The sequence below is a fragment of the Aotus nancymaae genome, unplaced genomic scaffold (genome assembly GCF_030222135.1).
Source record: "Aotus nancymaae isolate 86718 unplaced genomic scaffold, 86718_ANA_hifiasm-v0.15.2.pri h1tg000007l, whole genome shotgun sequence".
Classification (NCBI taxonomy): Eukaryota; Metazoa; Chordata; class Mammalia; order Primates; family Aotidae; genus Aotus; species Aotus nancymaae.
The window spans coordinates 51,527,367-51,554,505 of record NW_026988418.1 but is presented as its reverse complement, the minus strand read 5'-3'; the positions used below and the strand labels follow the sequence as shown (position 1 = coordinate 51,554,505).

Below are 27,139 nucleotides of genomic sequence, written 5' to 3'. Positions count from 1 at the left end.
AAGAACATCAATTCTTAATCTATGGAATCCTTAATCTAAATCTGTTACCTATTCAAGAAAAGAAAAAAAAATCTCAAAACAAAAACTCTTCTCCCAGAGAATCGGTGAGGTAGCCATCATCTTTCTTATTTAAATTAGAGAAACCATTAAAAATTCTTAAGATAACTTAAGAAATTTTATAGAAAAGAACAGCACCTCCTGGTTGGGCATGGTGGCTCTCTTGCCTATAATCCTAGCACTTTGGGAAGCTGAAGTGCAAAGACTGCCTGGGAGTTTGAGATCAGCCTGGGCAACATGGTGAGACCTCTGTGTCCAGCTAATTTTTTTGTATTTTCAGTAGAGAAAATACAAAAAAATTAGCTGGGCATGGAGGCGTGCGCCTGTAGTACTAGCTACCCGGGAGGCCAAGGCACAAGAATGGCTTGAACCTAGGAGGCAGAGGTAGAGCTGAGATTGTGCCACTGTACTCCAGTGAGACTCTATCTCCAAAAAAAAAAAGAACAACATCTCCCATAGCTGACTGTAGGACAAAAACCAAAACAAGTTATATAAACTATGTTGGTAGAGCTATGGAAGGAGAAACATAAAGCTAAATAATATGCCATTAAAATAGCACACGAAAATTAGAAATAAGGAAGTCTCACTATGTGAATAACAACTACATTTAATAGTTAGGTCGTTAACATAGAAAAGAACTTTACAGGGTTTTGGTGTAACTAAATGAATTTATGTTCTATTTGATGGAAAATGACATTATCTTTCCATTCTGTTAGTTCAAGTAGTCAAAAAATTATGAGTTGTAATTATCTAAGCATAAAATAACTTCAATTTCTTTAGGCAAATAAATACTAAAGGCGTTCAAAATGAAAATGGAGAACTATGAGTTAGGTCATCTGGATACATGGCTTTGTCATTATTTGGGCTAGACATAGTATACTAGAATTTAAATAATGCTTTAGTATTAACATTTTAGATACTGTACACTGAATAACATTTTAGGAAAAGTATTTCTGGTAAAAGTTGTCCCATTAATTTAAACAACTACTTAATTTTATTTAAAATTTTAAATTGCTTTTAATAATACTGAAGGACTTACATATTTCTATCCAAGTAGTAACAAACAAAGCTTTCCAATTCAAACTACCCCTCCAAAAAAAAAAGACAAAATACACGGAAAAAAAAAGGGTTAAAGACAATGAAGAACACTGATCCCTGAGAGATGGGAAACAAACGAGACCATTCCAGTTCCAGTAAGTTCCAGTTTACTGTCTTAAGAGTTTCTAGGACATACACAGGGAGGGGGAAACTCAGGTGGAGCCAAGTTGAAAAGACAGAAATGAGAGTATAAGGAAACCAAAGCAGCTAGAGTTCACAAGGCAGAATAAAGCAGAGAGCTGTTCATAGAACTCCTGAGATGGTCAGAGGGTTTTCATGTATTCATCAAAGTACTAGTCAGCACCTGTCTATGAAGAAAATATCTGAGGCAGAGGAAAGAAACACCTGAAAAAGTTAGAAAGAACAATACTCAGTGCACATAGGTAGGAATAGTGTTTGTTCCCACCAACCAGGCTTGAAAATCTCAATTCATGAGACATTGAAGCAAATATCCAGAAGTCTTGACCAAGTCGTAGAGAATAATTACACCTAAACTAAATGATGCTTGTTTCACATAAAAAATCTTAAAAGCAGTATTCAAAAGGAACATAATGTTTCCAAGTAACTATGTCCTAGAACAAAGCTCAAGAATATTTATAGAAATACAAATATATTCAGCATCCAACAAGGTAAAATTCACAATGTCTGCCATCCACTCATAGATTACCAGGTGTATTTTTTTTCTATTGTTGCGTTACAAATTATTACAAGCTTAGTGGCTTACTGACACAAATATTAGGTTAGAGGCAAGGACATCAAAACAGTCCATCTACTGAAAATGCAGCACAGAAACATGGAAGAAATAAAAGAGACCTAAACTAAATTTCTAGTGATTAAAAAATGACAATATCTGAGATTTAAAAAAAATACACTGGATGGGACTAGAGGCAGATTAAATACTGCAAAAGAAAGCTTAGTGATCTTGAATACATAGCGAAGAAATGATCAAAAACAGAAGACACAAAGGAAAGACCTGGGAATAAAAAAAGAACAGTGCATACGTTAACTGTGAATTTAACTTCAAGTGATCATATATGGGTGACTGAAATTTCTCATTGAGAGCGAATTGGAGAAACAAAATATACTAGAAAAAAAAAAGGCTACGAATTCTCCACATTTGATGTAAACTATAAACCCAAGAAGTTCAATGAACACCAAACAAAAGAAACAGAAGCAAATCATACCAAAGGACACCATAATCCAATTTCTCACAATGAGTCATGAACAAAAAACAGTATAAGTAGCCAGAAAAAAACATATTGCATATAGAGGAACAAAAATTAAGATGGCAGGAGATCTCTCATGCAAAACAATGAAAGCCAGACCATATACTTTGTGTATGTATAGGTTTTGTATGTCAATTATTCCTCTTTAAGACTGCCCTAAAAACTGGATACTGATGATGGTGAAACAAGCATAAACATTTACTTAAAAATCATACTTTGTATACCTAAAATGAGTGAATTCTATAGTATGTAAACTATGCCTCAATAAGGCTATTAACGTTGGGAGGTGGAGTGCCAATCATGTTTTGTTAGACTGTGGAAATCTTACATTACAGTGATAACATATTAAGTATAATATCGTTTTAATTTGATCTCAAAAAATTTGTTGTGGCTGGGCATGGTGTCTCACGCCTGTAATCCCAGCACTTTGGGAGACTGAGGCAGGTGGATCACAAGGTCAGGAGTTGGAGACGAGCCTGGCCAAGACGGTGAAACCTCGTCTCTACTAAAAATACAAAAATTAGCTGGGCACAGTGGTGAGCACTTATAACCCCAGCTACTTGGGAGGCTGAAGCAGGAGAATCACTTGAACTCAGGAGGCGGAGGCTGCAGTGAACCAAGATGGCGCCACTGTACTCTAGTCCAATGACAGAGCAAGACACTGTATCAAAAAATAAAAATAAAATTGTTGGGTTTGTTTCTTATTTGTTTTGTTGTTGTTAAATTGGCAAATTTAGCTAATTTCCACTGTAAATGCTCAGCTACAAAATGCATCCTGGGGAAACTGAAAACATCTGGCTACTACTTCAAACTATGATAGCTTGTTAAATATTTTAGTAATTTAAATATATCAGAACATGACAATGTTCAACACCTGCTTTCATTTAGGAAAACAATGTAGAGGGAGTTAAGATCTTTATTATACATCTAGAAGTTTCTGTATGAGGTGACACAACTGTATATAAACACATTAAAAATAGCTTAAAACTACATTCTTTACCTTCATAATCCACAATATGAAATTTTTAACAAGCAAATCCAAGAATTAAATGTTAATATTTCTTTTTTTTTAAATGTTAATATTTCTAAGTATTAACTACAAATTACATTAGAACAAGTAAACGCTTTATTAATTTCTTTCAACTGTCTGGAAAACTATTTTATACCTATTTCACTAATTCAGTATTTCATCGTGGTATGATTAGGTAACTTTTTTTAATTCTGAAGAAATCTCCTTTTATAAAAATTAGTAAATTTCTCAAAATGTGGAGCAAATAAATAAATAAATAAATAAGTAAATTATCCCTCATTCAAAGTAGCAACAAATCTGCAAATTTCAGTAGTATAATCATACAGCCACAAAAGAAACCAGAGTATGAGATGAACCACAAATAGCAGCATGCAGTGAAAAATTCAGAATAACAAATGATCTTATTAATCATCCATGTTTATCTTTCATCATGTCTAGTCTTCTATTAATGTCAACACTATTTCTGTCCCTAGTTACTTAAAATTTAGTTTACAGTCTAGTAGGAGCTTAAAGAATTAAAAAAAAAATGTCTTAACAGTTAAAATACTTCTAGACCAGGTGCAGTGGCTCACATTTGTAATCCCAGCACTCTGGGAGGCCAAGGCGGGTGGATCATGAGGTCAGGAGTTCGAGACCAGTCTGACCAACATGGTGAAATCCCATCTCTACTTAAAAAAAAAAAAAAAAAAAAAATTAGCCAGGCGTGGTGGCATGCACCTGTAATCCCAGCAACTCAGGAGGCTAAGGCAGGAGAATCACTTGAATCCGGGAAGCAGAGGTTGCAGTGAGTCGAGATTGCGCCATTGCATTCCAGCCCGGGCAACAGAGTCCGAGTCTGTCTCAAAAAAAAAAAAAAAACAAAAAAATAGTAATAATAATTACAATAAAGAATTCTAAGATACTTCTTTTTAGGTCCATGACTTATATAACTTTAAGTTCAGTAATAGAATGAGGAACAGGGGAAGAAAGAACCAAAAAGAGGAAACAGGAGACTAGAACAGAAAAAAAAAAAAATTCTAGTCATTGTCAGCTAAGTTTCTAAAATGTAACTTTATTACTTTTCTAGAAATATTGTTAATTTCCAAATATTTTGCAACTATATTTTAATCAACAGATCATTCAGAAATGCTTGACTATCAACAATGTGTTCAGCATTGAGCCAAAAGGTGGTGAAACTGAAACAATTAAGTACAGTCCTTTATAGTCCCTGCCTAATTGTCAGATACTATTTAGCAAGTACTTGTTGAATGTATCAAATAACCTGTGCTGGGGGCTAGGATTATATGTAGGTAGATGACAAGGTCTTTGTTCCTTACACGGTCTATATTCCAGTTTTGATTTAAAAATACACATAAGAAGAAGATGAATATTAAGGACAAGACATTAAAGCAGGGTAGGGGAGGCACTATACACAGTTTGTGACAGAAGATTCGTAGTAGGAGTTACACAGATATGACTGGAAAGATAAATAGGTATCACAGTATGAAAGAATTACATCAGAGGTTCCCAAGCTTTCTCAGTACATGGTGCCCTAATGTTTTAAACTATTTTTTAACTGTGCCCCTAGGCTAAAAGATATATCTAATAGTTCTATTTATTAGACACATAGGATTTAATTGATATCCTAACAAATTAATAGCTATTTGGAAAAAAAAATACATATAACTAAAAGAAAAAGTATTTTTATTTCATTCTTAAGCAAGATTACTTCCTAATGGGATGTATGTGCCTTTTGGACACTGTGTAACTTCTAAAGCTTCGGAATCAGTTTGGAAACTACCATGCTGACTTCCTATTCCACATTGACTTCACAAAGCACTTTAAAAAAACAAAATCACAGCAACCGAGGAAAACCCAGCTTCATAAATACATGACATCACTGAAAGGAATGCAGCTCCACCTAACGCTGAAACTGCAACTACCTTGAGCTAGTAGTTTTGAATGGTGACTATAGGAAGTGCAGTTAATGCTGTGTTTCCCTCAAAAACTTAAAGTATCCTGCTGTGGCCCTGTGAATTCACTCTGGTAACCCAGGTTGCCTCAGATTTAAGAAGTCAATTTATAAACTGCAAGTCTGGACTATGCTAATCAGTGGTAGCAGCAAAGTTTAACTATAAATTTGTCCTTCAAGTTTTGATGTATAAGTTTGCCATGGAATAAAACTGTTTAATGATACTCACAACAACCAGAATGTGATAGTATGCTATGCAATACTGAAGGATACTTTCATAACCTCAAAATTTCTAAGGTAAAAACTTTTGTTGGCATTAATATTCATAAGAAAATTAAAGGATTCTGGAAAGTCTGTGTAACAAAAATATGCCATATTCACATGGCCCATAAAAAAGAAGACTTTGTAGGTGATGTCAGAGAAAATAATGGAGTAAGGAAGTCCTACTGTGGTACAGATCAGATGACATAGCATCTAGTACTTAAGATGGACGTAACTGCAAAATAAAGTACATTCCTTTTGTTTCTTATTTGTTTTGTCAAAATTTGGCCTTGTGAAATTGTTTTTTTAAAAAGATTTATGTAAAGAATTCTAAAAAAAAAAAAAAAGTCCAAAGACAGTCTCTTCACAGAAACAGAAAAAGAAACTGACAAACACTTTCAGAATTGAGTTTATCAGAACTCTGGAAAACATTCAAAGGTTTACTACAAATAAGCCAATGTTTAATCAAAATCAAAAAAGCAAGGGACACTTCTGAGAGCTCTGTGGAGTTTTCACTTACCTTTGCCTCATCCCTCTGTCAGGCCAGTAGCCTCACCCAAAAGGTTCCCTGATGCCCCCTGCCTTCCTTTTCCCCACCTTCCCGCTGCTGTGTGCTCTGCACAGGAACTCTCCAAGCTAACTACGCCCCAGCTGAATCCTAGTCAGCTCTTCCACCGGAAAGCCCGCCCAGCCACCCAATAGCCAACGACGGCCTGCCCCATTCCCTTCCAGTCCTCTTAGGGCCAATCAGAATGCCTTGCCGTTGCTCAACCCCCATGCCATAAAATCCCCACACTCCGGGAAGTTGGCGTGACTTCTCTGGCCCCTCCTGTCGGACCGCAGAACCTCGCCCAGGAGCCGATTAAATTTCTTTACTCCAATAACTGGCCTCAGTTGCCTCATTTAAACCTTATACCCTCCCCTAACTCCCAACAGCATCGGGGCAGTATTGAAGATGGCAGCCTACAGGCCTGCTGTAAGGAGGGAGCAGAGAAGATCTTTTTCCCAGATAATTGTGGTTGCCTGCTTTGACCTGTCTGAGGGCTCCCTAAAATACTAACACCAACAACTTGCCATTATTTCACCTAACTAGAAAATCTTTGAAGGCAGAGAAACAGCTAAGTGGAGGGCATCTGTCAAAAACAATGGAAGACAAATGAACCAGTCGGTGCAACCTAAGGCAAAAGAGGATCAGTTGGGGCAAACAATAGAAAAGCCGAAAGAACCTGGGAGGAAAAGCTAGCAGAGGAAATGCTTTGGAAAATAAAAGATTTTGCAATATTTCTACATATTATTGGGATACTAGAAGTCTAGGTGCAAGCAAGAGGCATCCTCGGAAGAGCTCTGAGAACACCCTAAGCTCTCACCTATGGCTGACTCTCAAGCTCTGCACAAAGCAAATGCAGAGTTGTTAAGTGTTGGGTGAGTGCTCAATCACAGGGTCCTGCTGCAAAGACTGGGCAATCTTTTCTCCTTCAGGAGTTAAAGGAAATGTTTGATGAAACACCAGATGACCACTATATAGTAAAACAAAAAAGTATCTGAGACAGGTCTCAATTTAGAAGTTTATTTTGCCAAGGTTAAGGACATGTCTGACACAGCCTCAGGAGGTCCTGACATGTGCCCAAGGTGGTTGGGTTACAGCTTGGTTTTATACATTTTAGGGAGATATAGGACATTTGTCAATACATGTAAAATGTACATTAGTTGGGTCCAAAAAGGAGGGACAACTCAAAGTGGGGACTTTCAGGTTATAGGTAGATTCAAAGATTTTCTGATTGGCAACTGATAGAGTTTATTTAAAGACCTGGAATCAACAGAAGGGAATAAGAGTGCTGTAAGACAAGGGGGGTTGTGGAGACCAAGGTTCTCATTTTGTAGATAATTTCTTTAGGCAAATAAATACTAAAGGCGTTCAAAATGAAAATGGAGAACTATGAGTTAGGTCATCTGGATATATGGCTTTGTCATTATTTGGGCTAGACATAGTATACTAGAATTTAAATAATGCTTTAGTATTAACATTTTAGATACTGTACACTGAATAACATTTTAGGAGAAGTATTTCTGGTAAAAGTTGTCCCATTAATTTAAACAACTACTTAATTTTATTTAAAATTTTAAATTGTTTTTAATAGTACTGAAGGACTTATGTATTTCTATCCAAGTAGTAACAAACAAAGCTTTCCAATTCAAACTACCCCTCCAAAAAAAAAAAAAGACAAAATACATGGAAAAAAAGGGTTAAAGACAGTGAAGAACACTGATCCCTGAGAGATGGGAAACAAACGAGACCATTCCAGTTCCAGTAAGTTCCAGCTTACTGTCTTAAGAGTTTCTAGGACATACACAGGGAGGGGGAAACTCAGGTAGAGCCAAGTTGAAAAGACAGAAATGAGAGTATAAGGAAACCAAAGCAGCTAGAGTTCACAAGGCAGAATAAAGCAGAGAGCTGTTCATAGAACTCCTGAGATGGTCAGAGGGTTTTCATGTATTCATCAAAGTACTAGTCAGCACCTGTCTATGAAGAAAATATCTGAGGCAGAGGAAAGAAACACCTGAAAAAGTTAGAAGGAACAATACTCAGTGCACATAGGTAGGAATAGTGTTTGTTCCCACCAACCAGGCTTGAAAATCTCAATTCATGAGGCATTGAAGCAAATATCCAGAAGTCTTGACCAAGTCGTAGAGAATAATTACCCCTAAACTAAATGATGCTTGTTTCACATAAAAAATCTTAAAAGCAGTATCCAAAAAGAACATATTGTTTCCAAGTAACTATGTCCTAGAACAAAGCTCAAGAATATTTATAGAAATACAAAAATACTCAGCATCCAACAAGGTAAAATTCTCAATGTCTGCCATCCACTCATAGATTACCAGGTGTATTTTTTTTCTATTGTTGCGTTACAAATTATTACAAGCTTAGTGGCTTACTGACACAAATATTAGGTTAGAGGCAAGGACATCAAAACAGTCCATCTACTGAAAATGCGGCACAGAAACATGGAAGAAATAAAAGAGACCTAAACTAAATTTCTAGTGATTAAAAAATGACAATATCCGAGATTAAAAAATAATACACTGGATGGGACTAGAGGCAGATTAAATACAAAATTCAGTACGCACGTTTTAACAATTAACAAAAACCATTCCTGGGGAAGTCAAGACATTGGACTTACTAGATTAAGATGTTCAAAGATCTAAAAGAAACTATGGACAAATATGTAGAGGAAACAAGAAAAGTGATGTCTCAACAAATATAGAACACCAATACAGAGAAAAAAAATGATAAAAAAGTACCAAAAAGAAATTCTGGAATTGAAAAGTACAGTAATAAAAATGAAAAAATTTACTAGAGAGGTTCGATACCAGATTTGAGCAGGTAGAAGAAAAACTGTGTGCCAACTTGAAGGCAGATCAATTGAACTTGTCTAGTCTTAAGAGCAGAAAGAAAAAATAATGAAGAAAATCAGAGTCTAAGAGAAATACCCTAAGGCACACCAATGTGGGCAAAAATCAAAGTCTCAGAAGGAGAAGAAAGAACATTTGATTGAAAATGTACCAAATTTGATGAAAGACATGAACCTACATATCAAGCTCAAAGAATCTAAGTAGAATAAATTCAAAAAGATCCACTACACAACACATTATAATTAAACTGTGAAAAGACAAAGAAAATCTTGAAAGCAACAAGACAAAAATAACTCATGACTTAAAAGGAATCCTCAGTAACATTAACAGTTGATTTCTCATCACAAAGCATAAAGGCTTGGAGGGAGCAGGAGTTGTTTTTGTTTTTTTGAGACCCCAGTCTCACTGTCACCCAGGCTGGAGTGCAGTTGTGCCATCTCGGCTCACTGCATCCTCCACCTCCCGGGTTCAAACGATTCTCCTGCCTCAGCCTCCTAAGTAGCTGGGATTACAGGCATCATGCCCAGATAATTTTTGTATTCTTAGTAGAGACAGAATTTCACCATGTTGGCCAGGCTGGTCTGAAACTCCTGACCTCAAGTGATCCACCCACCTCGACCTCCCAGAGTGCTGGGATTACAGGTATGAGCCTCTGCTCCTGGCTGGACAATTTTTTAAGTGCTGGAAAAAACCCAAATTGCCAGCCAAGAATTCTATGTATATAGCAAAACTATCATTCAAAAAAGAAAGAAAATAAATAAAAGAGATTCCCAGATAACAAAAGCTAAGGGAATGGACACTAGGAGACCTGCTCAAAAGAAATGCTAAAGAAGACTTTTAGATTGAAATGAAGGAGGCGTGGAGGTGAAGGCAGGGGCTGGGGAGGTGAAGGCAGGGGCCGGGGAGGGGAGGGGAGGGAAGGAGAGAAAAAGAAAGGAAGACAAATGCATGTAAAATTAACTACGTAAGTAAATATAGAAGCCAGTATTTCTGTATTTTAAGTAATGCTTCTTTTTGTTTCCTTTATGATTTAGAAGACTAATGCATAAAACAATATTTATAACCTATGTTAGTTTATGTTAATGAGTATATGGTACATAAAGACAATTTGTGACAATATAACAAGGGAACAGTGAAAGAGTTTTGTAGACTACTGAAGATAAGATTATTATGAATTTAGGACATTAGTTATAATCACTGGGGTAATCACTAAGACAGTAAGAAACCTGCACATGGGTGTTTGTAACAGCTTTAAACATAACTGCCAGAACCTGGAAGCAACCAAGAAGTCCTTATAGAGGAATGAATAAATAAATTATGGTATATTCACACAATGGAGTATTATTCAGCACAAAACCAAAAATGAGCTATTAAACCATGGAAAGACATGAAGGAAACTTAAATACATATTACTAAGTGAAACTTAAATACATATTACTAAACTTAAATACATATTACTTAATTACATATTGAAGGAAACTTAAATACGTATCTCTAAGACAATAAGAAACCTGCACATGGGTGTTTGTAACAGCTTTATACATAACTGACAAAACCTGGAAGCAACCAAGATGTCCTTGTAGATGAATGAATAAATAAATTATGGTATATCCACACAATAGATGATTATTCAGCACAAAACCAAAAATGAGCTATTAAACCATGGAAAGACATGAAGGAAACTTACATACATACTACTAAGTGAAATAAACCAATGTGAAAAGGCTATATAGTGTAAGATTCCAACTATATGACCATTCTGGAAAAGGCAAAACTATGGAGGCAGTAAGATCAGTGGTTGAGAGGAGTTCAAGATTTAGTGAAAGACTAGGCATAGTAGCTCATGCCTGTAATCCTAGCACTTTGGGAGGCCAATGTGGGCAGATCGCTTGAGCCTAGGAGTCTAAGACCAGCCTGGGCAACACAGAGAAGCCCCGTCTCTACAAAAAAAAATACATAAAATAAAATAAGCTGAGCATGGTGGTATGCACCTGTAGTCCTAGCTACTAGGGAGGCTGAGGTGGGAGAATGTATATATATCAAAAGGGAGCTAAGAGGGAATAAAAAAAGGTAGAGTAGAAGCTGGGCATAGTGGCTCACCCCTGTAATCCCAGGGAGCGACGCGGGAATAAAAAAGTAGAGTAGAGGCTGGGCATAGTGGCTCACCCCTACAATCCCAACACTCTGAGAGTCCAAGGTTGGAAGATCGCTTTAGGCCAGGAGTTGGAGACTAGCCTGAGCAGCACAGTGACGCCCTGCTGCTTGCAAAAAACTAAAAATTAGCTAGGCACGTGACTGTACTCCTAGCTACTCAGGAGGCTGAGGTGGGAGAACTGCTTGAGCCTAGATGTTTGAGGTTACAGGGAGCTATGATCACACCACTGTACTCCAGCCTGGGCAACAGAGAGAGATCCTGTCTCAAAAATAAAATAGAATAGAAATTTCAATCAAAACCTAAAGAAGGTAGTACTAGAACTCAAGAGAAAAAAAGATAAACACTTGTAAAAAAGAAAAGAAAAACCAGCAAAATGACAAAAGTAAGCCCTTTTGTTGTATATAATTTGGCTGTTTTTTTGTCCCTGGTTTCTGGAAGGCAGCCTCTAGTCTAAACCTCTGGAATTTACCCTAGTGATAGGAGTGCCTTTGTTATTCATAGTGGATACCTCAGACCACACCTGATAGGGTGACTCATGGTGGGCCTCTAGACAGTTTCAGGATGGGAGCTGGCCATGCCAGAAAGAGTGATCATATCTTTAGGGGGTTGAGGCTTTGAGCCACATATCAGCCTGGCCTCCTGACCTAGGGAGGGGCAGAAGGCTGGAGACTGAATTCAATCATGTGGCCAATTATTCACCTGAATCACACCTATGTAACAAAGCCCCAGTGAAAACTTTGCACACCCAAAGCTCAAGTGAACTTCCTGGTTGGTGACAGACATTCATTTGTTAGGAGGGTGATGTTTGAGATCCTCTCAGATCTTGTCCTTTATGTTTATTTTCTTTTTGCTGCAGTAAGCCATGAAGGTCCTAATTTGTATCCTTTATAATAAAAATGTAATCCTAAGTATAGAGCTTTCCTGGGTTCTATAATTTGTTCCAGCAAATTACTGAGCTAAGATGCTAGTAGAAATCCTGGAATCTGTAGACAGTTGGTCAGGAGTACATGTGGCCTTGGAAAGTCCGTTTGCTGCTTGCATACAAAGTGAGGACAGTTTTGTGGGGGACTCTGCTATAAAGCTATTAAGTTTAACCTACCTCTCAGTCGTTACCATCAGGATTATTACATCATATCAGTAATTACCTTAAGTGTTTCTCTTTCTTTCTTGGAGATGGAGTGTTGCTCTGTCACCCAGGCTGGAATGCAGTGGTTCAATCACAGCTCACTATAGCCTCAAACTCCTGGGCTCATGCAATTCTCCTGTCTCTGCCTCCGAATAGCAGGGAATATAGGTGCGTGCAACCTCACCTGGATAGCTGTCTTAAACTATTAAATTAAAAAGCAGAGACTGGCCAGATATGGGGACTCACAACAGTAATCCCAGCTCTTTGGGAGGCCAAGGCAGGCAGATGACTTGAGGCCAGGAGTTCGAGACCAGTGTGGTGATCAGGGTGAAATCCTGTCTCTACTAAAAATACAAAAATTGGCCAGGTACAGTGGCACATGCCTGTAATCCCAGCTACTCGGGAGGCTGAGGCACAAGAATTGCTTCAACCTGAGAGTGGGAAGCTGCAACGAGAGAGTGAGACTCTGTCTCAAAAAAAGAAAGAAAAAAAAAGTAGAGACTGATGGAATGGATCTTATAAAACAGGATACATCTAAGAGACTCATTTGAACCCAAAGGCAAAACCAAAACAAAGTGGGGGTAGCTGTTTTAAGATCAGACAAAATAGACTTTAAATTAAAAATTGTTATAGGAGGCCGGGCGTGGTGGCTCATGCCTGTAATCCCAGCACTTTGGGAGGCTGAGGCAGGCGGATCACGAGGTCAAGAGATCGAGACCATCCTGGCCAACATGGTGAAACCCTGTCTCTACTAAAAAAAATACAAAAATTAGTTGGGTGTGGTGGCGTGTGCCTGTACTCCCAGCTACTCGGGAGGCTGAGGCAGGAGAATTGCTTGAACCCAGGAGGCGGAGATTGCAGTGAGCCGAGATTGCGCCACTGTACTCCAGCTTGACGCCTGGTGACAGAGCAAGACTCTGCCTCAAAAAAAAAAAAATTGTTATAGGAGACAAAGAAGGACGTTATAAAGCAGTTAAGGTAGAGATAAAGGAGTCAATTCATCTAGAAGATGTAAAAATTGTAAACATACATGAACCTAGCAACAGAGCCCACAAATATATGAAACAAAAATTTACATAAATGAAGGGAAAAATATAGACAGTTCTACAGAAACAGTTAGACATACTACCATACTTCCAATAATGGAACCAATAGAACATGATCAAAAAAGAATGAAAGAAAGAAAAATAATAAGTGTTGGTGAGGATCTGGAGATACTGAAACCCATTTTATACATTACTGTTAGAAGTATAAAATGACATAAATGCTGTGAAGAATAGTTTGACAGTTCCTCAAAATCTTAGACATAACTGCTATATGACCTAGCAATTGCACTCCAAAGAATATACCCCCAAATTGAAAACAGATGTTCAAGCAAAAACCTGCACATAAATGTTCATAGCAGCACTACTTACAATAGTCAAAAGGTAGAAAGAAATCATATGCTCGACGAATACATCAACCAAATATGATAAAGGTTGAGTATTCCTTATCTGAAACGCCTGGGCCCAGAAGTAGCTCAGATTTTGCAATGTTTATATTATACATACCAGTTAAGCATCCCTAATTTGGAAATCTGAAGTCCCAAATCCAAAATTCTTCAAAATGAGAATTTCCTTTGAGCATCATGTTGGGTGCACAAAAGGTTTTTGAATTTTGGAATATTCCCACAAGTGGAATACTATTCAGACATTCAAAGTGACTGAAGTACTGATATACACTGTAACACGAATGAAGCTTGAAAACAATATGCTTTTACTGATTGAAAACACTAAGTAAAAGAAGCCAGGCAAAAAAGGTCACAAATTATATAATTTCTATCATATGAAATATCTAGAATAAACATATCTGTAGAGACAGACAATTAGTAGCTGCTAGCAGCTGGGAGGATGGGGGAATGGGGAGTGACTGCTTAATGGTTATGGGTTTCCTTTCAGGGTGATGAAAATGCTTTGAAACTAGGTAGTGGTGATGGTCACACAACATTGTGAATATACTAAATGCTTCCAAATTTAATAAAATCAAAATGGTTAAAACAATAAATTTTATTCTATGTGTATCTTAATTTTAAAAAATCTACGCACAGGTTTTTCTTTCAATTACTAAACCAGAACCAGATATAGACAAAAATACACACAAAAAACAAAGGATATACAGTACATACCTGTTAATGCTGCTGGTTTGGATAGTGTACTATATTGATTTTGTGTAGATATCATACTTTGACGTGGACTTAGTGTTGGTGATGCAACAAGTGAAAGTTCTTCAATAATAACACTGCTTTTGGGATGATTCTTGGGGAGTTCATTTAATCTTTGCTCTAATGAATACTTTAAAAGGTCCAACTTCTGACTTGATTCATTAAATCTTGCTTGAGCCTTGCACAGGGAAAAGATAATTGTTGTCACTTAAGTAATCACATACTTTGAATAATGCATTTATTAAACCAAATAAAAATTTTTATTTAAAATTACTTCTGAAAGTGCTTTTCTGTCTGTTACTTTTCCTGAGCCAAGTAATTTCATTACATTCTTTGCACCTTCTGCTACTGCAAACTCTATCCTAAAATGATGCCTTAATTCTTCCATCCGAAGTTCAAGAGGACTTATCACAGGTTTTGCTAGAAGGGAAAAAAAAATTTAATTGCACCATTTATTTGACTTTCTAACTTGTAGTGATTAAAATTGTGAAAAGAAATGAATTATTATAACATTATAGTAAGTTACTCCTTATATCAATAAACACTAAAATAATAATAGTTGATATATGTTAAAATTCAGAGCCTTTCATTTTTGTCAATACACATCTAAATTACAAATCTGAAAAAAAGATTTTAGAACTGAAAGATATCCAAATATTGTAACATTGGGAGACTGAAAGTTTCTACTCCTACTCTTAACAACTAGCTATAAAGATTTCTTCTGGAATTAAACAAAACAAAAGAAAACAAAGCCATAATCTTAAACAGGAAACAGAATTTAAAAAAAAATATTGATTAGAAGTATTTGATAATCTATTTAAATAAAGAGATACTTTCTAGATCATTATCTTCTTGAAACATAAGGGCCAAATATCTAAAAGCATCTATCCAACTAAAAAGTATAAAACTCAAGATGAAAAAAAAAAATAGTAATAATAATGCTTCCTCCCCCTTAACTGTGAACCATTGCCCTGTTCCTACATAAGATTATTTAGCACCATATGCTCATTAGAAGGAGAAGGACAATTTATTCCATCACCATTATCAAAAGCCAATTCATTAGTCTGGACTGCCTGAAGAATCTGCATTCGTATGACTTCTATTTTTGTCTTGCTGTCCTGGAGCAGTTGCTGAGCTGTACCATGGAGTTTCCGATCCTATTTAAAAAATAAGTTTGAAAAATAAAGCAAATAAAGAGACAAATGAAACATTTTCATATCTTCTAAACAGATCAAGTGATATATCAGCAAGTGAAAAACAGCGTTAAAAGAGCTCTGTTAGCATTATAATATATAATCTTATAGATTTACAAAAAAAGAGCCATAAAACTTACGGGGTAGTTTGTGGAAAAACAACTCCATTAGTTAAGACAGTATGGGAGAAAAGTAAATATTACGGCTGTGTGTTCTTTAAATTTATTTTTTATTGTATATATTTGTGGTGTACATGATGTTTTAGTATACATACACATAGTGAAATGATTATTACATTCAAACAAATTTACCAATCCGTCACCCTCTACAGTTACTCGTTTTTATGTGTATGGTTTTATGTGTACCTAAAATCTATTCTCTTAGCATATTTTCAGTATATAATATTAACTACAGTCCATGCTATATATTAGATCTCTGTACTTATTCACCCTACCTAACTCTAAATATGTACCGTTTGACCTACTTCTCCCCATTTCTTCTCCCTCCCTATTGCTGGTAACTGTATTTTACTCTGTTTCTATTTATTCAGCTTTTTTTTTTTTTGGATTCCACAGAAAAATGAGATCATACAGCATTTTTCTTCCTGTGTCTGGCTTATTTCCCTTTGTATAATGTCCTCTGGGTTCACCCATATTGTCAATGTCAATGTGGCAGTATCCCCCCTGGCTTCTTTTTTGAGATGGAGTCTCGCTCTGTCACCAGGCTGGAGTGCAGTGGTGTGATCTTGACTCACTGCAATCTCCGCCTCCTGGGTTCAAGCAATTCCCCTGCCTCGGCCTCCCAAGTAGCTGGGACTACAGGCCCGTATCACCATACCCGGCTAATTTTTTATATATTTTAGTAGAGACGGGGTTTCACCATATTGGCCAGGATGGTCTCGATCTCCTGACCTCGTGATCCACCTGCCTCAGTCTCCCAAAATGCTGGGATTACAGGTGTGAGTCACTCCGCCTGGCCAGTATCCCTTTTTATAAAGCTGAACAATATTTCATTGTGTATATACACATATATATGTGTGCGCATGCGCGCGCGCGCACACACACACCCCCCCGCATACAATATCTTTATCCATTTATCTGCTAACAGATACTGTAGGTGTGAATCTTATTACTATTTTTTTCTTAAAAAAAGCGTCTCGTTCTGTCACCCAGAACAGAATGCAGCGGCGCGGTCTCTGCTCAATGAACCTCCGCCTCCCAGGTTTATGTGAGTCTGCTTCAGCCTCCCGAGTAGCTGGGATTATAGGCATCATCATGCTCAGCTAATTTTTATATTTTTGTAGAGATGGAGTTTCACCATGTTGGCCAGGTTGGTCTTGAACTCCTGACCTCAGTTGATCGACCTGCCTTGGCCTCCTAAAGTGCTAGGATTACAGGCAGGAGCCACTGTGCTCGGCCTTATTACTATTTTTTAAAAAATCAAAATCCAAATTCACATTTGTAATTTTCTCGTCTTTGCTTTATGTAAAATAAAAAGAATTTTCCTTTACTATAATCAATTACTCTCAGACTAGAAACGTAGTATGAAATGAATGCCTCCATGATTAAACCTAAAAACCTAATCACAGATAGTATTTGTGTTCCAATTAATTATGCTAAGAGAGGTAGAAAACAGCATATGTCAACACTGCTGACAATGACAAAGGTCCCTAGAAACACTTTAATGTCAAAAAATGAGACCTTAATAAAGCTGGGGAGAAAGTTATAGTATACAGACTTCTGTCATCTCTTAAGATTTCAAAAAAAAAAAAGCTCTAAATTAAGTGAAATAATATTAATGCCTGATGTGGTCTAGACATCTGTCCCTCCAAATCTCATTTTGAAATGTATTCCCCAGTGTCTGGAGCAAGGCCTAGTGGGAGGTATTTGGGTCACAAGGACAGATCTCTCATGAATTGCTTGGTGCTACCCTCAAGGTATGAGTAAGTTCTCATTCTATGAGTTCACAATGGTTGTTGAGCTGGTTGTTTAAAAGAGCCTGGCACTTCCTCCTCTCTCTCTGACCAGGTGACACGCTGGCTGCCCTTCATCTACCATCATGACTGTAAGCTTCCTGAGGTCCTCAACAGAAGCACATGCCAGCGCCATGCTTCCTGTACAGTCTGCAGAACTGTGAGCCAAAATAAGCCTCTTTTCTTTATATTCAGACTCAGATATTCCTTTACAGTAACACAAATGAACCAACGCAATGCCCTACCTTTGTTTAGTTCTAGTAACACTGAATGTGAGTGACAGAAGGAATTGTATGCCAAATAATGACCTATTTAAAGATGTCAATGTCCTAAGCCTCAGAACCTTGTTAATGTTACCTTACATGGCAAAGGAGATTTAAGGTAGCAAATGGAATTAACGTTGTAAATCACTTGACCTTAAAATACAGAGATTACCCTTGATTATCCAGACAGGCCCCATTGTAATCACAAGGGTCCTTAAATGTAGAAAAGGGAGGAAGAAGAGGTCAGAGTGATGTGATGTCAGAAAAACTAGACCTGCTATTGCTGGCTTAGAAGACAAAGGAAGAGAATCAGGAGCCAAGAATTATGAGTAGCCTCCAGCAGCTGGAAAAAACAAGGAAATATTCTGCCCTACATCCTCCAAAAGGGAATGCAGTCCTACCAACACCTTGATTTAAGCTTAGTAAGATCCACTTCAGACAAAATAACTACAAAATTATAAGATAATAAATTTGTTGTTTTATGCCACTAAATTTGTGATAATTTGTTAGAGTAGGTATAGAAAACTAGGAAAATTTAAAAAGAAATATCAAAAGTTAATGGCACCTCCTGTTTTTAGAGTTGCATTAGTTGTCAAAGACTAGTATCCACACACACATACACACAAAAATTGATTAAGCATCACATTAGAAAGCACTTATTCATAAGAAAGGACAATGTTTGCATATTATTTAAGCATCTCTATTTTAATCACTAAGGCAATCAGTAATATTTTGGAAATAAAATAGCACACAATCAACCTGTATTTTCCTAGAGACTCATGTCTCTTGGAACCCAAGAGACAGGCTTGATGACGGCAGTATTACTTCAATAAATCAAATACTCACTATATGACCCTGAGTAAAGAAGTAGATAGAGACTGGAGATAAGGGGAATAAAAGTGAGCTGAAATATACTCTATTGAATACCAAACTCAGGTTAATATACCATGGAGGAAAAAATAACTGCAAATTTATGAAATTTGTAACTTGTTCTTCTGTTTCTTTCATATTTCCAAAGTCAGTCAAATTTAGAAAATAGCTTCTGGCCAGATTGCTGCATAATGACATTTAGGTCAACAATGGACTACATATATCTATGTTTAGACATATTTAGATATGCAAGTACTTACTTCATGTTACAATTGCCTACAGTATTCAGTATAGTTACATGCTGTTACCACAGCCTAACTGCAATAGGCTATGCTATATAGCCTAGCACTATCTAGGTTTGTGTAAGTACATTCTTATGTTATCTGTACAATGATGAAATTGCCCAGTGATGCAGTTTTCAGAATGTATCCCTGTTGTGATATAATACATGACTGTATTTCTTTGCAATTAGTAGAGTAAAAGTATTCCAAAGCTCATAATTTAATGGGATAAATGTATTTTGCAATCAGACAGACTTAAGCCCAAATCTTATTATATATAAACTTGGACAAATTATCTATTTTCTGAAAGCCTTAGTTTCTTGCAAAAACTATGTAAATGGGGATACCACTATCTTGAAGGTAAAACTTTTGTAAGCATTAAACTAAAATTATATTGCCTAGCACATAATTGGCATTAAAATGTTCTCTTTTAGGACAATAAAAATAATGAGTAAGTATCGTATTTCAATGAAGTTCTAATGTAAAAGTATAAATATTAAGTAAACCATATCATACTCTTCAATTAAGCTACTTCTTTTATTATTTCATTGTCATGCAAAATGACAGTAGTTCCATCATTTTACTTCTTTGGAAATACTCCTTTCTTCACTATTTCAGTTCAACATGCAAGAAATAGCACTTGTACGTACTTTATTTTAAAACTAACTGAATTTTCCCACAGAAATTTCTGGAAGATCTGCACCGATGTCAAAGTATGATGAAATTTTTAAAACAGACTTTGGATGTTATCACAGGCAATATACTGTTATTACATACTGGTTTTATGTTTTCAAGCATTCAGTGGAATTTTTATTGAGCACATAATACATACAAAGCAAGAGATAAGGTGGGTCTGGAGTATATGGACTGGTCTACATATTGGAGAAATACTGACTTTTATGTTGATAAAACCTTTGGGAAGGTTTTTATACATATATTAGGTTGAACTACATGAAAATGCCAATATCTGACTGATTTTGAACTAAAAAACAGCAATTTTTATATGGCTCAATCTAATAGAGTAAATTTGGAATAAATATTTTATAATTACAAAAATAACTAAAAATTTATACTGTTTTCAAATTATATGTTTTTTATTTTACAAAAAAATAACATTTTGTTTCGCAAGCTATAGTGGGACATTATAACACATTACATCAAACAGACAACTTTCAAATAAGCCAATCATTATTCTTATCAGTACCATCCAGGTAATAAATAAACCAATCGTTATTTTTTCATCATTTATTTATGATAAAGTAATATATGGGAAGTAAGCCATAAATTACATACCAGACTCAGTGAAAATACAAATATTAATTAGAATGCTACCCTGCGAAGCTTATAATTTGATATAAGATATATAAATGATTATAACATGCACTAGGAAGTTAAAAGCAGCCAAAGAAAATTTCAAAGAAATGTGGAATCAGGCCAGGCACAGTGGTTCATGCCTGTAATCCTACCACTTTGGGAGGCCAAGGTGGGCAGATCACTTGAGGTCAGGACTTCAAGACCAGCCTGGTTAACACGGTGAAACCCTGTCTCTACCAAAAATATAAAAAATTAGCCAGGTATGGTGGCGCCCACCTGTATTCCCAGCTACTCAGGAGGCTGAGGCACGAGAATCATTTGAACCTGGGAGGTGGAAGCTCTAGTGAGCCAAGATTGTGTCACTGCACTCCAGCCAGGGCGACAGAGTGAGACCCTGTCTCAAAAAAAAAAAAAAAAAAGGTAAAAGAAAAAGAAAAAGTGGAATCAATTTTTGTTGAGGGAATCCAGAAAGGTTTCCCGGGTTATTATAATAAACAAGTTTGGCATACGTCAAGACTGGAGAATTTCTCATGTTAAGTGCTCTTTCGACAACAAGAAAAATAAAGTAAAAACAAACTCCCACTAAAGAACATAGGGGAACTTTTGGAAGTAACTTGATTGTTGTGATGGTATCACATGTGCATACATATGTATACAAATATCCAAACTAATTAAAATGTATAACTAAATATGTGCAACTTTTTTCTATTATCAATTAGATCTCAAAGCTTAAACAAACAAGACTGGATGATTGGGGGTTGGGGAGACCTGGATGAACAATTTGGTATATCTATAGGTAGAAGCTTGGGGAACCCTTAAAACTGATGCAAGATGCTAGAAAGAACCCCAAATTTTGATAAATACCTTGGTTTATCGCCTGAATATATAAACAGGAGACATGTCTTTTTTTTTTTTGAGATGGAGTCTCACTCTGTCACCCAAGTTGGAGTGCAGTGGTGCAATCTCGGCTCACCTCCGCCTCTTGGGTTCAAGTGATTCTATAAACAGGAGACATGGGCAGGCACAGTGGCTCATACCTGTAATCCCAGCACTTTGGGAGGCCCAGGCAGGCGTATCACTTGAGGTCAGGAGTTCGAGACCAGCCTGACCAACATGGCAAAACCCTGTCTCTACTAGCAATACAAAAAAAATTAGTCAGGCATAGTGGCATGCGCCTGTAATCCTAGCTACACAGGAGGCAAGCTGAGGCAGGAGAATCACTTGAACTTAGGCGGCAGAGGATGCAGTGAGCAGAGATTGTGCCACTGCACTTGAGGAACCTGGGCGACAGAGCGAGACTCCATCTCAAAAAAAAACAAAACAACAACAACAAAAACAAAAGGTATGTCTTTAACATGTCTTATCAAGTCCCCAGAGATCATTCCAAAGAGGGGGGAAAAAAAAAATCAATGATGCTGCTTAAAGCCACACTACCAAATAAGGAAATAGCAAGCTATACTATTTATGTAACAGGGTAACATAACTACATCCCATGCCTCAGATCTTTGTACTGACAATAAAAACATGTTAATCATAAAAGGGATAATATGAAAATAATTATAGTATACACAGATATGAAATAAGAAAAAGAACAATGTGTAAATTATGGGCCAAAAGAAGATAAATGGCCATGAATGGGCAGCAAAGCAGAGTCCATTGTTTTAACAAATACTTATTGAGTATTTGCAGCAAAATATTTCAATGTAGTGTGTTTTAGGTACTGAAGATATGGTGATAACCAAGATAATGTCTCTGCCTGCATGAAATTCATATTCTAATGCCGAAAACTGATGACAAAAAAATTGATCACATAAATTGTAATTTAAGGTACTGGTAATACAATAAAGAGGTAAGAGCCAGAGGTTGCTATTTATCTTAGGATAGCAGTGAAGAGCTTGCTGAGATGGTAGTATCCAAGTAGATGACTTAATGAATGAAAAAGCCACAGAAGTACTTGGGAGAATAGATACCCAGGCAAGGATATAGCAAGTGCAAAAGCTCTGAGGTAAGAGTGTGCTTGCTATGTTTAAGGGATAGAAAAGAAGCTAGTGCAGCTAGAGTGTAATGAGAGAGGAAGGTGTTTTAGAAGATGAGATCAGAAGCTATGGGTTTTTAGTCAGGGTAAGAACTTTGGATTTTGTTGTAAATATGAGGGAAAACCACTGGAGGGTTTTGAAGCAGGAGGGTAAAACTATCTGACAAATTTTAAAAGGACAGTTCCAATTATAACATGCAGGAGGGTAGTAATTTCATCATGTAGAATCCAATAACCAGAGTTATTGGATTTTTACAATTTTTTTTTACAAATTTTTAAAATTTTTACCGCCAAACTGAATTAATCATCCCTGTCCCTAATCTGCTCCCCCTCATGAATTCTCTATCATTGTGAAGGGCACCATAATTCGTCAGACTGTCCACATAACCAATCTAAGAATAATATTTGACTCTGCCTCCTTCCTCATATCCAAGATACCAAAAGTATCACTCTTATCCTCACTGTTTTCACTGCTATTACAAGAGAAAGGAAACTATTTAGCCTGGACTACTATGAAAACCTATTTAAACTTGCTGCTTGCATGTATGGCCTTCTTTAATTAATTCTTTAAGTCTGAGCAGGATGGATGTGAACTTTCTAAACTTGAAATGTGATTGTGTATTTTCCCTGCTAAAAGTCTTTTGGCAGCTCCATCTATCTGGTAAGATAATCACAACTGCTTATTTCTGTGCAAACCACCATACAACCCGGTTTGTCTTTAAGTTATATTATACCTCTCACCATGCCTCACCTACTTAAAACTCCACTGGTAGAAAAGGCAAAGAAGTCCTATTGGAATCACCTGGAGGACTTTTCCCTAACAAAATATGTCTTTCTGGAGATTCAGATTTGTTTCCCTACAGCTTTCAATGACTGCTAGAGTTGACAACTCTTACTATCAGAAGTACATTCTACCTACCCTCAGATATGTTAGGTAAGAAATGGGCTAAGAACTTGTGCTATAGCCACGGCAAATCACTTTCATTCCTTAGAACAAGCCAGGCTATTTCACAGCTCCTTACTATGTATATACTGCATTCAACCATATCGCCATCCCTTTGACAGACCATCTTTCAAGTATCATACTAAAACTTAAAAGATTTATTCTGGCAGTCAAATGATTCTTCTTCATTGTGCCTCCAAAGTCAGTCAAACAAATCACTATTACACACTGTAACTATTTACACATGATATATCTCCTTTTAAGATAGTGAATCTCTTAAAAGCAGGGTATTATCTACTGAGTACCTACTATGTAATAAGGCAACATCTTTATTACATTTATACCCCACAACCTGGCATAATGGCTCTCAAACTTTTAACTAAATCTTTAATGAATATATTAATATTCCACAAAATTTCAATTTATAATTTTCCCTAATCTAAAACGATATACTTTGACCCTTTGAAAAGTTTAAAGATGAAAAATGAAAACAGTCAAGGTGGACTCCAGACAGAAATAACTGGCAGGCCTATCTTAGAAGACTATAGTAGTTGAAAATAGGCTTTAGACCTCCATTTGAGTCCTCCTCAAATTAATAAATCTCCTAATTAAAAATAAAAAGCTATGGAAAATTGACATACTTGTTTTAACAGGATGCTCACAGCCTTGTTTATTTTGGACCTGTGGTTGTTTTAGGTAACATATTTGTTTTACTTTTGGTATGTCTATAACTCTGTTCAACTTAGAGTAGTGGTTTGTAATCATTTGTGGATTAAAGAACACTTAGAGAAGAAGTGTAACCTATAGCCCTTTCATTCATACAACTATAAACATACATAATCGCTTTTCCCATAACTTCAAAGGGTTCATAAACCCCTCAAATTAATCCATCAACCCCAGATTTTAAAACTTTACTCCAAAGGGCAGTAGCTGGATTAATTTAATTTAAAAATGCTCAGCATAATGTGCTAAATTTGCAGGTCCCAGAATAAAGGATTTACTTTTCAAAAAAAGGTCAAAATAACATTTTATAAAAATAAAAAAATCCCAAAAACTAAATGTCAGTATTAAAAATAACAGTACAAAAAATAACTGTATCATCTGATAAGGAATGTACAGTCAGTGAAATAATATCCTATCAAATATCACATAAGTAAATAGAAACAAATACATTTCTTTAAAAGTAACAAAAAATTCTTTTACATCTAATTTTCATAATTGGCCTTAAAACATCTTATTTAGAAAAAGTATACATTTCTCTCTTTTCAGTATCCTCCCTAATTTCTTTTTTCTTTTTCTTTAAATAAGTTTTTAGAGACAGGGTTTTGTTATATTGACAAGGCTGGTTTCAAACTCCTGGCCTCAAGGAATCCTTCTGCCTCAGCCTCCCAGAGTCCTATGTATACAGGTATGAGCCACCAGGCCCAGCTTCAAATTTCATTTGTGGTGAGTAGCTACGATGCATGACTAAGAAAAAAAGTTTCCCTCTAATTTCAAATTCTTTCTAAACAAAGAAAAGAAATATGTAAGAACTTTTATTTATGAAATTATTTTAAAAACATCTATTAAAATATAAAAAAATTGATTTGCAGACATAAACATCTTTAAAATACAACAGTTGCAAGTTAAAAGGTATATTTTATAATTTTATACCTTTTCAGAATTTTTGGAAATTATTAAAACTATAGAAACCTTAGGCTAAAGAGAACCTTGAGGATAATCTGGTTCAGTGGCTCACAACATTTTTATTTCTACATTATACCTAATAACAAGGACATGTTCCTATTACTAAGAATTGCTCCTCCTAAAACTGATTTTCAGTTAGGAGTTATATGCCCATACCAGATCTGCAAGAATGCCCAAGTCTAGGCCAAGCAATTATTGATGATGCCAAATTGTCCCATCTTTTCATTTGCCCTCTCCCAAAAACCTATATGTGGAAAATTCATTATAGACTAAATCCTTTTAAATAATTTCTTTTGAAATAATTTTAGCTTTATAGAAAAGTTGCAGATATGGAAAGCTTCTGTGTATCCTTTACCTATAAGGTCAAATTTTTTATTAACTGGATTTTGGTAGGAATAAACAATTTTTTAAATGTTACTTTAAAAAAAGTTTGTAAATTTTTTTGTCCTTTTAAATTCTGAGATCATTTTGATCTCAGAAGTCTTAATGTAGTGTTTAAATAGTGAAATTACCAGTTAAAAGCACAAAAATGTGAAAAACACAAAACTAAACAGATCTCAAAAGGGGTATTTTTTAGTGTACAATAGCTTAAGAAAGCAAAACACTGTGTTCCACCTCCGCTGGAAACAAGCATGTCAGATAACTCAAATTTCCCCTGCTCCACATGTACATAAATGACTGCAAAAGTGCCATGCCACCAGTACTGATGTTGGAGTTACAAATAAATTTTAATGAATAGGTAAATTTATAACTACAGAATCTGCAAATAGTGATTGACTATATAGTTACATTTATTTACTACACTTACCTTTGAAGATCCATTTGAATACATCTGTATCATATTCTCTGCACCTTGTTTTACTTTAAGTTCTATATCCAATTGTTTTTGTAGAGCCTTCAATCTATTGTTGCTAGTAGAACAACGAGGGTCACTATTTGGAGTATCTGGAGTTCTTGGGCAATCTGTAAATAAAATATTGTTAAAATTACTTATTAGAATGAATTGCTGCTTAAAATTGGAAGTTAATATTTTTTAAATAAAAAGAGATGAGCTTAAATGGAATCTCCTTATGCTTATAGATAATATATGAATTCAATCAATTCACCCAAAAAAAATGAAGTATTTGAGTTATAAGACTAATTCCCAGGGTAGATTCCACTTAAAACATAAAAGTGATTATATTAAGTCTGAAACTCAATTAGATGATTGTCTGTGGTTTCTCCAACACAATTATTTTAAAGTCAACTTGACTAGCCTATTCAACAATTGAACTAAATTTTCTACTATAACCTGATTAGCTAGAGAATAAAGCGTATTCAAACATGATACAAATTCAATTAGTAACTTTTTTTAAAGAGAACTAACGATACTTGAAATACTGTGCTAGCAATGCTTCAAAAATATTGATCCATTGATACCAAATTGATGCAGGGCAGAAGGAAGTTACAGAGGTACAAAAATTCAAGTCCATAGCATCTCATAAAGGATACTGTGTTGATTCTATTTTAAAAAACAAAAATAAAACTTCACAGAATAAGTTAGGGAGGAGTCCTTTCTCAATTTTTTGGGATAGTTTCCGTATAAATGGTACCAGCCTTTGCACTACTGGTAGAATTTGGCTGTGAATTCATCTGGTCCTGGGCTTTTTTGGTTGGTAGGCTACTTATTACTGATTCAATTTTGGAGTTTGCTTTTGGTCTGTTCAGGGATTCTATTTCTTGCTGGCTGAGTCTTGGAAGGGTGTATGTGTCCAGGAATTTATCCATTTCTTCTAGATTTTCTAATTTATATGCATAGAGGTGTTCATAATATTCTCTGAAACAACTGCAACAAAAGCAAAAACTGACAAATGGAATCTAATTAAACGAAAGAGCTTCTGCACAGCAAAAGAAACTATCAACAGAGTAAACAGACAACTTACAGAATGGGATAAAAAATATTTGCACAAACTACACATCTGATGAAGGTCTAATATAAGCATCCACGATGAACTTAAATTAAGAAGAAAAAAATAACCCCATTGAAAAGTGGACATAGGACATGAACAGATGCTTTTGAAAAGA

The 27,139-nt window shown here is 35.9% G+C and overlaps 1 protein-coding gene across 3 annotated transcripts in view; it reads right to left on the bottom strand.

Annotated features, from left to right (window-relative positions):
- Positions 1-27,139, bottom strand: part of PKN2 (protein kinase N2) — a 157,259-nt gene that overhangs the window by 47,302 nt on the left and 82,818 nt on the right. For all 3 annotated transcript variants that reach the window (XM_012464802.3, XM_012464804.3, XM_012464803.3), the window contains exons 3-6: positions 25,884-26,038; positions 15,558-15,675; positions 14,793-14,938; positions 14,483-14,696 (exon numbers count right to left, since the gene is read on the bottom strand). In XM_012464802.3, the coding sequence (XP_012320225.1) occupies positions 14,483-14,696; positions 14,793-14,938; positions 15,558-15,675; positions 25,884-26,038 (633 nt within the window). The remainder of the gene's footprint in view (positions 1-14,482; positions 14,697-14,792; positions 14,939-15,557; positions 15,676-25,883; positions 26,039-27,139) is intronic.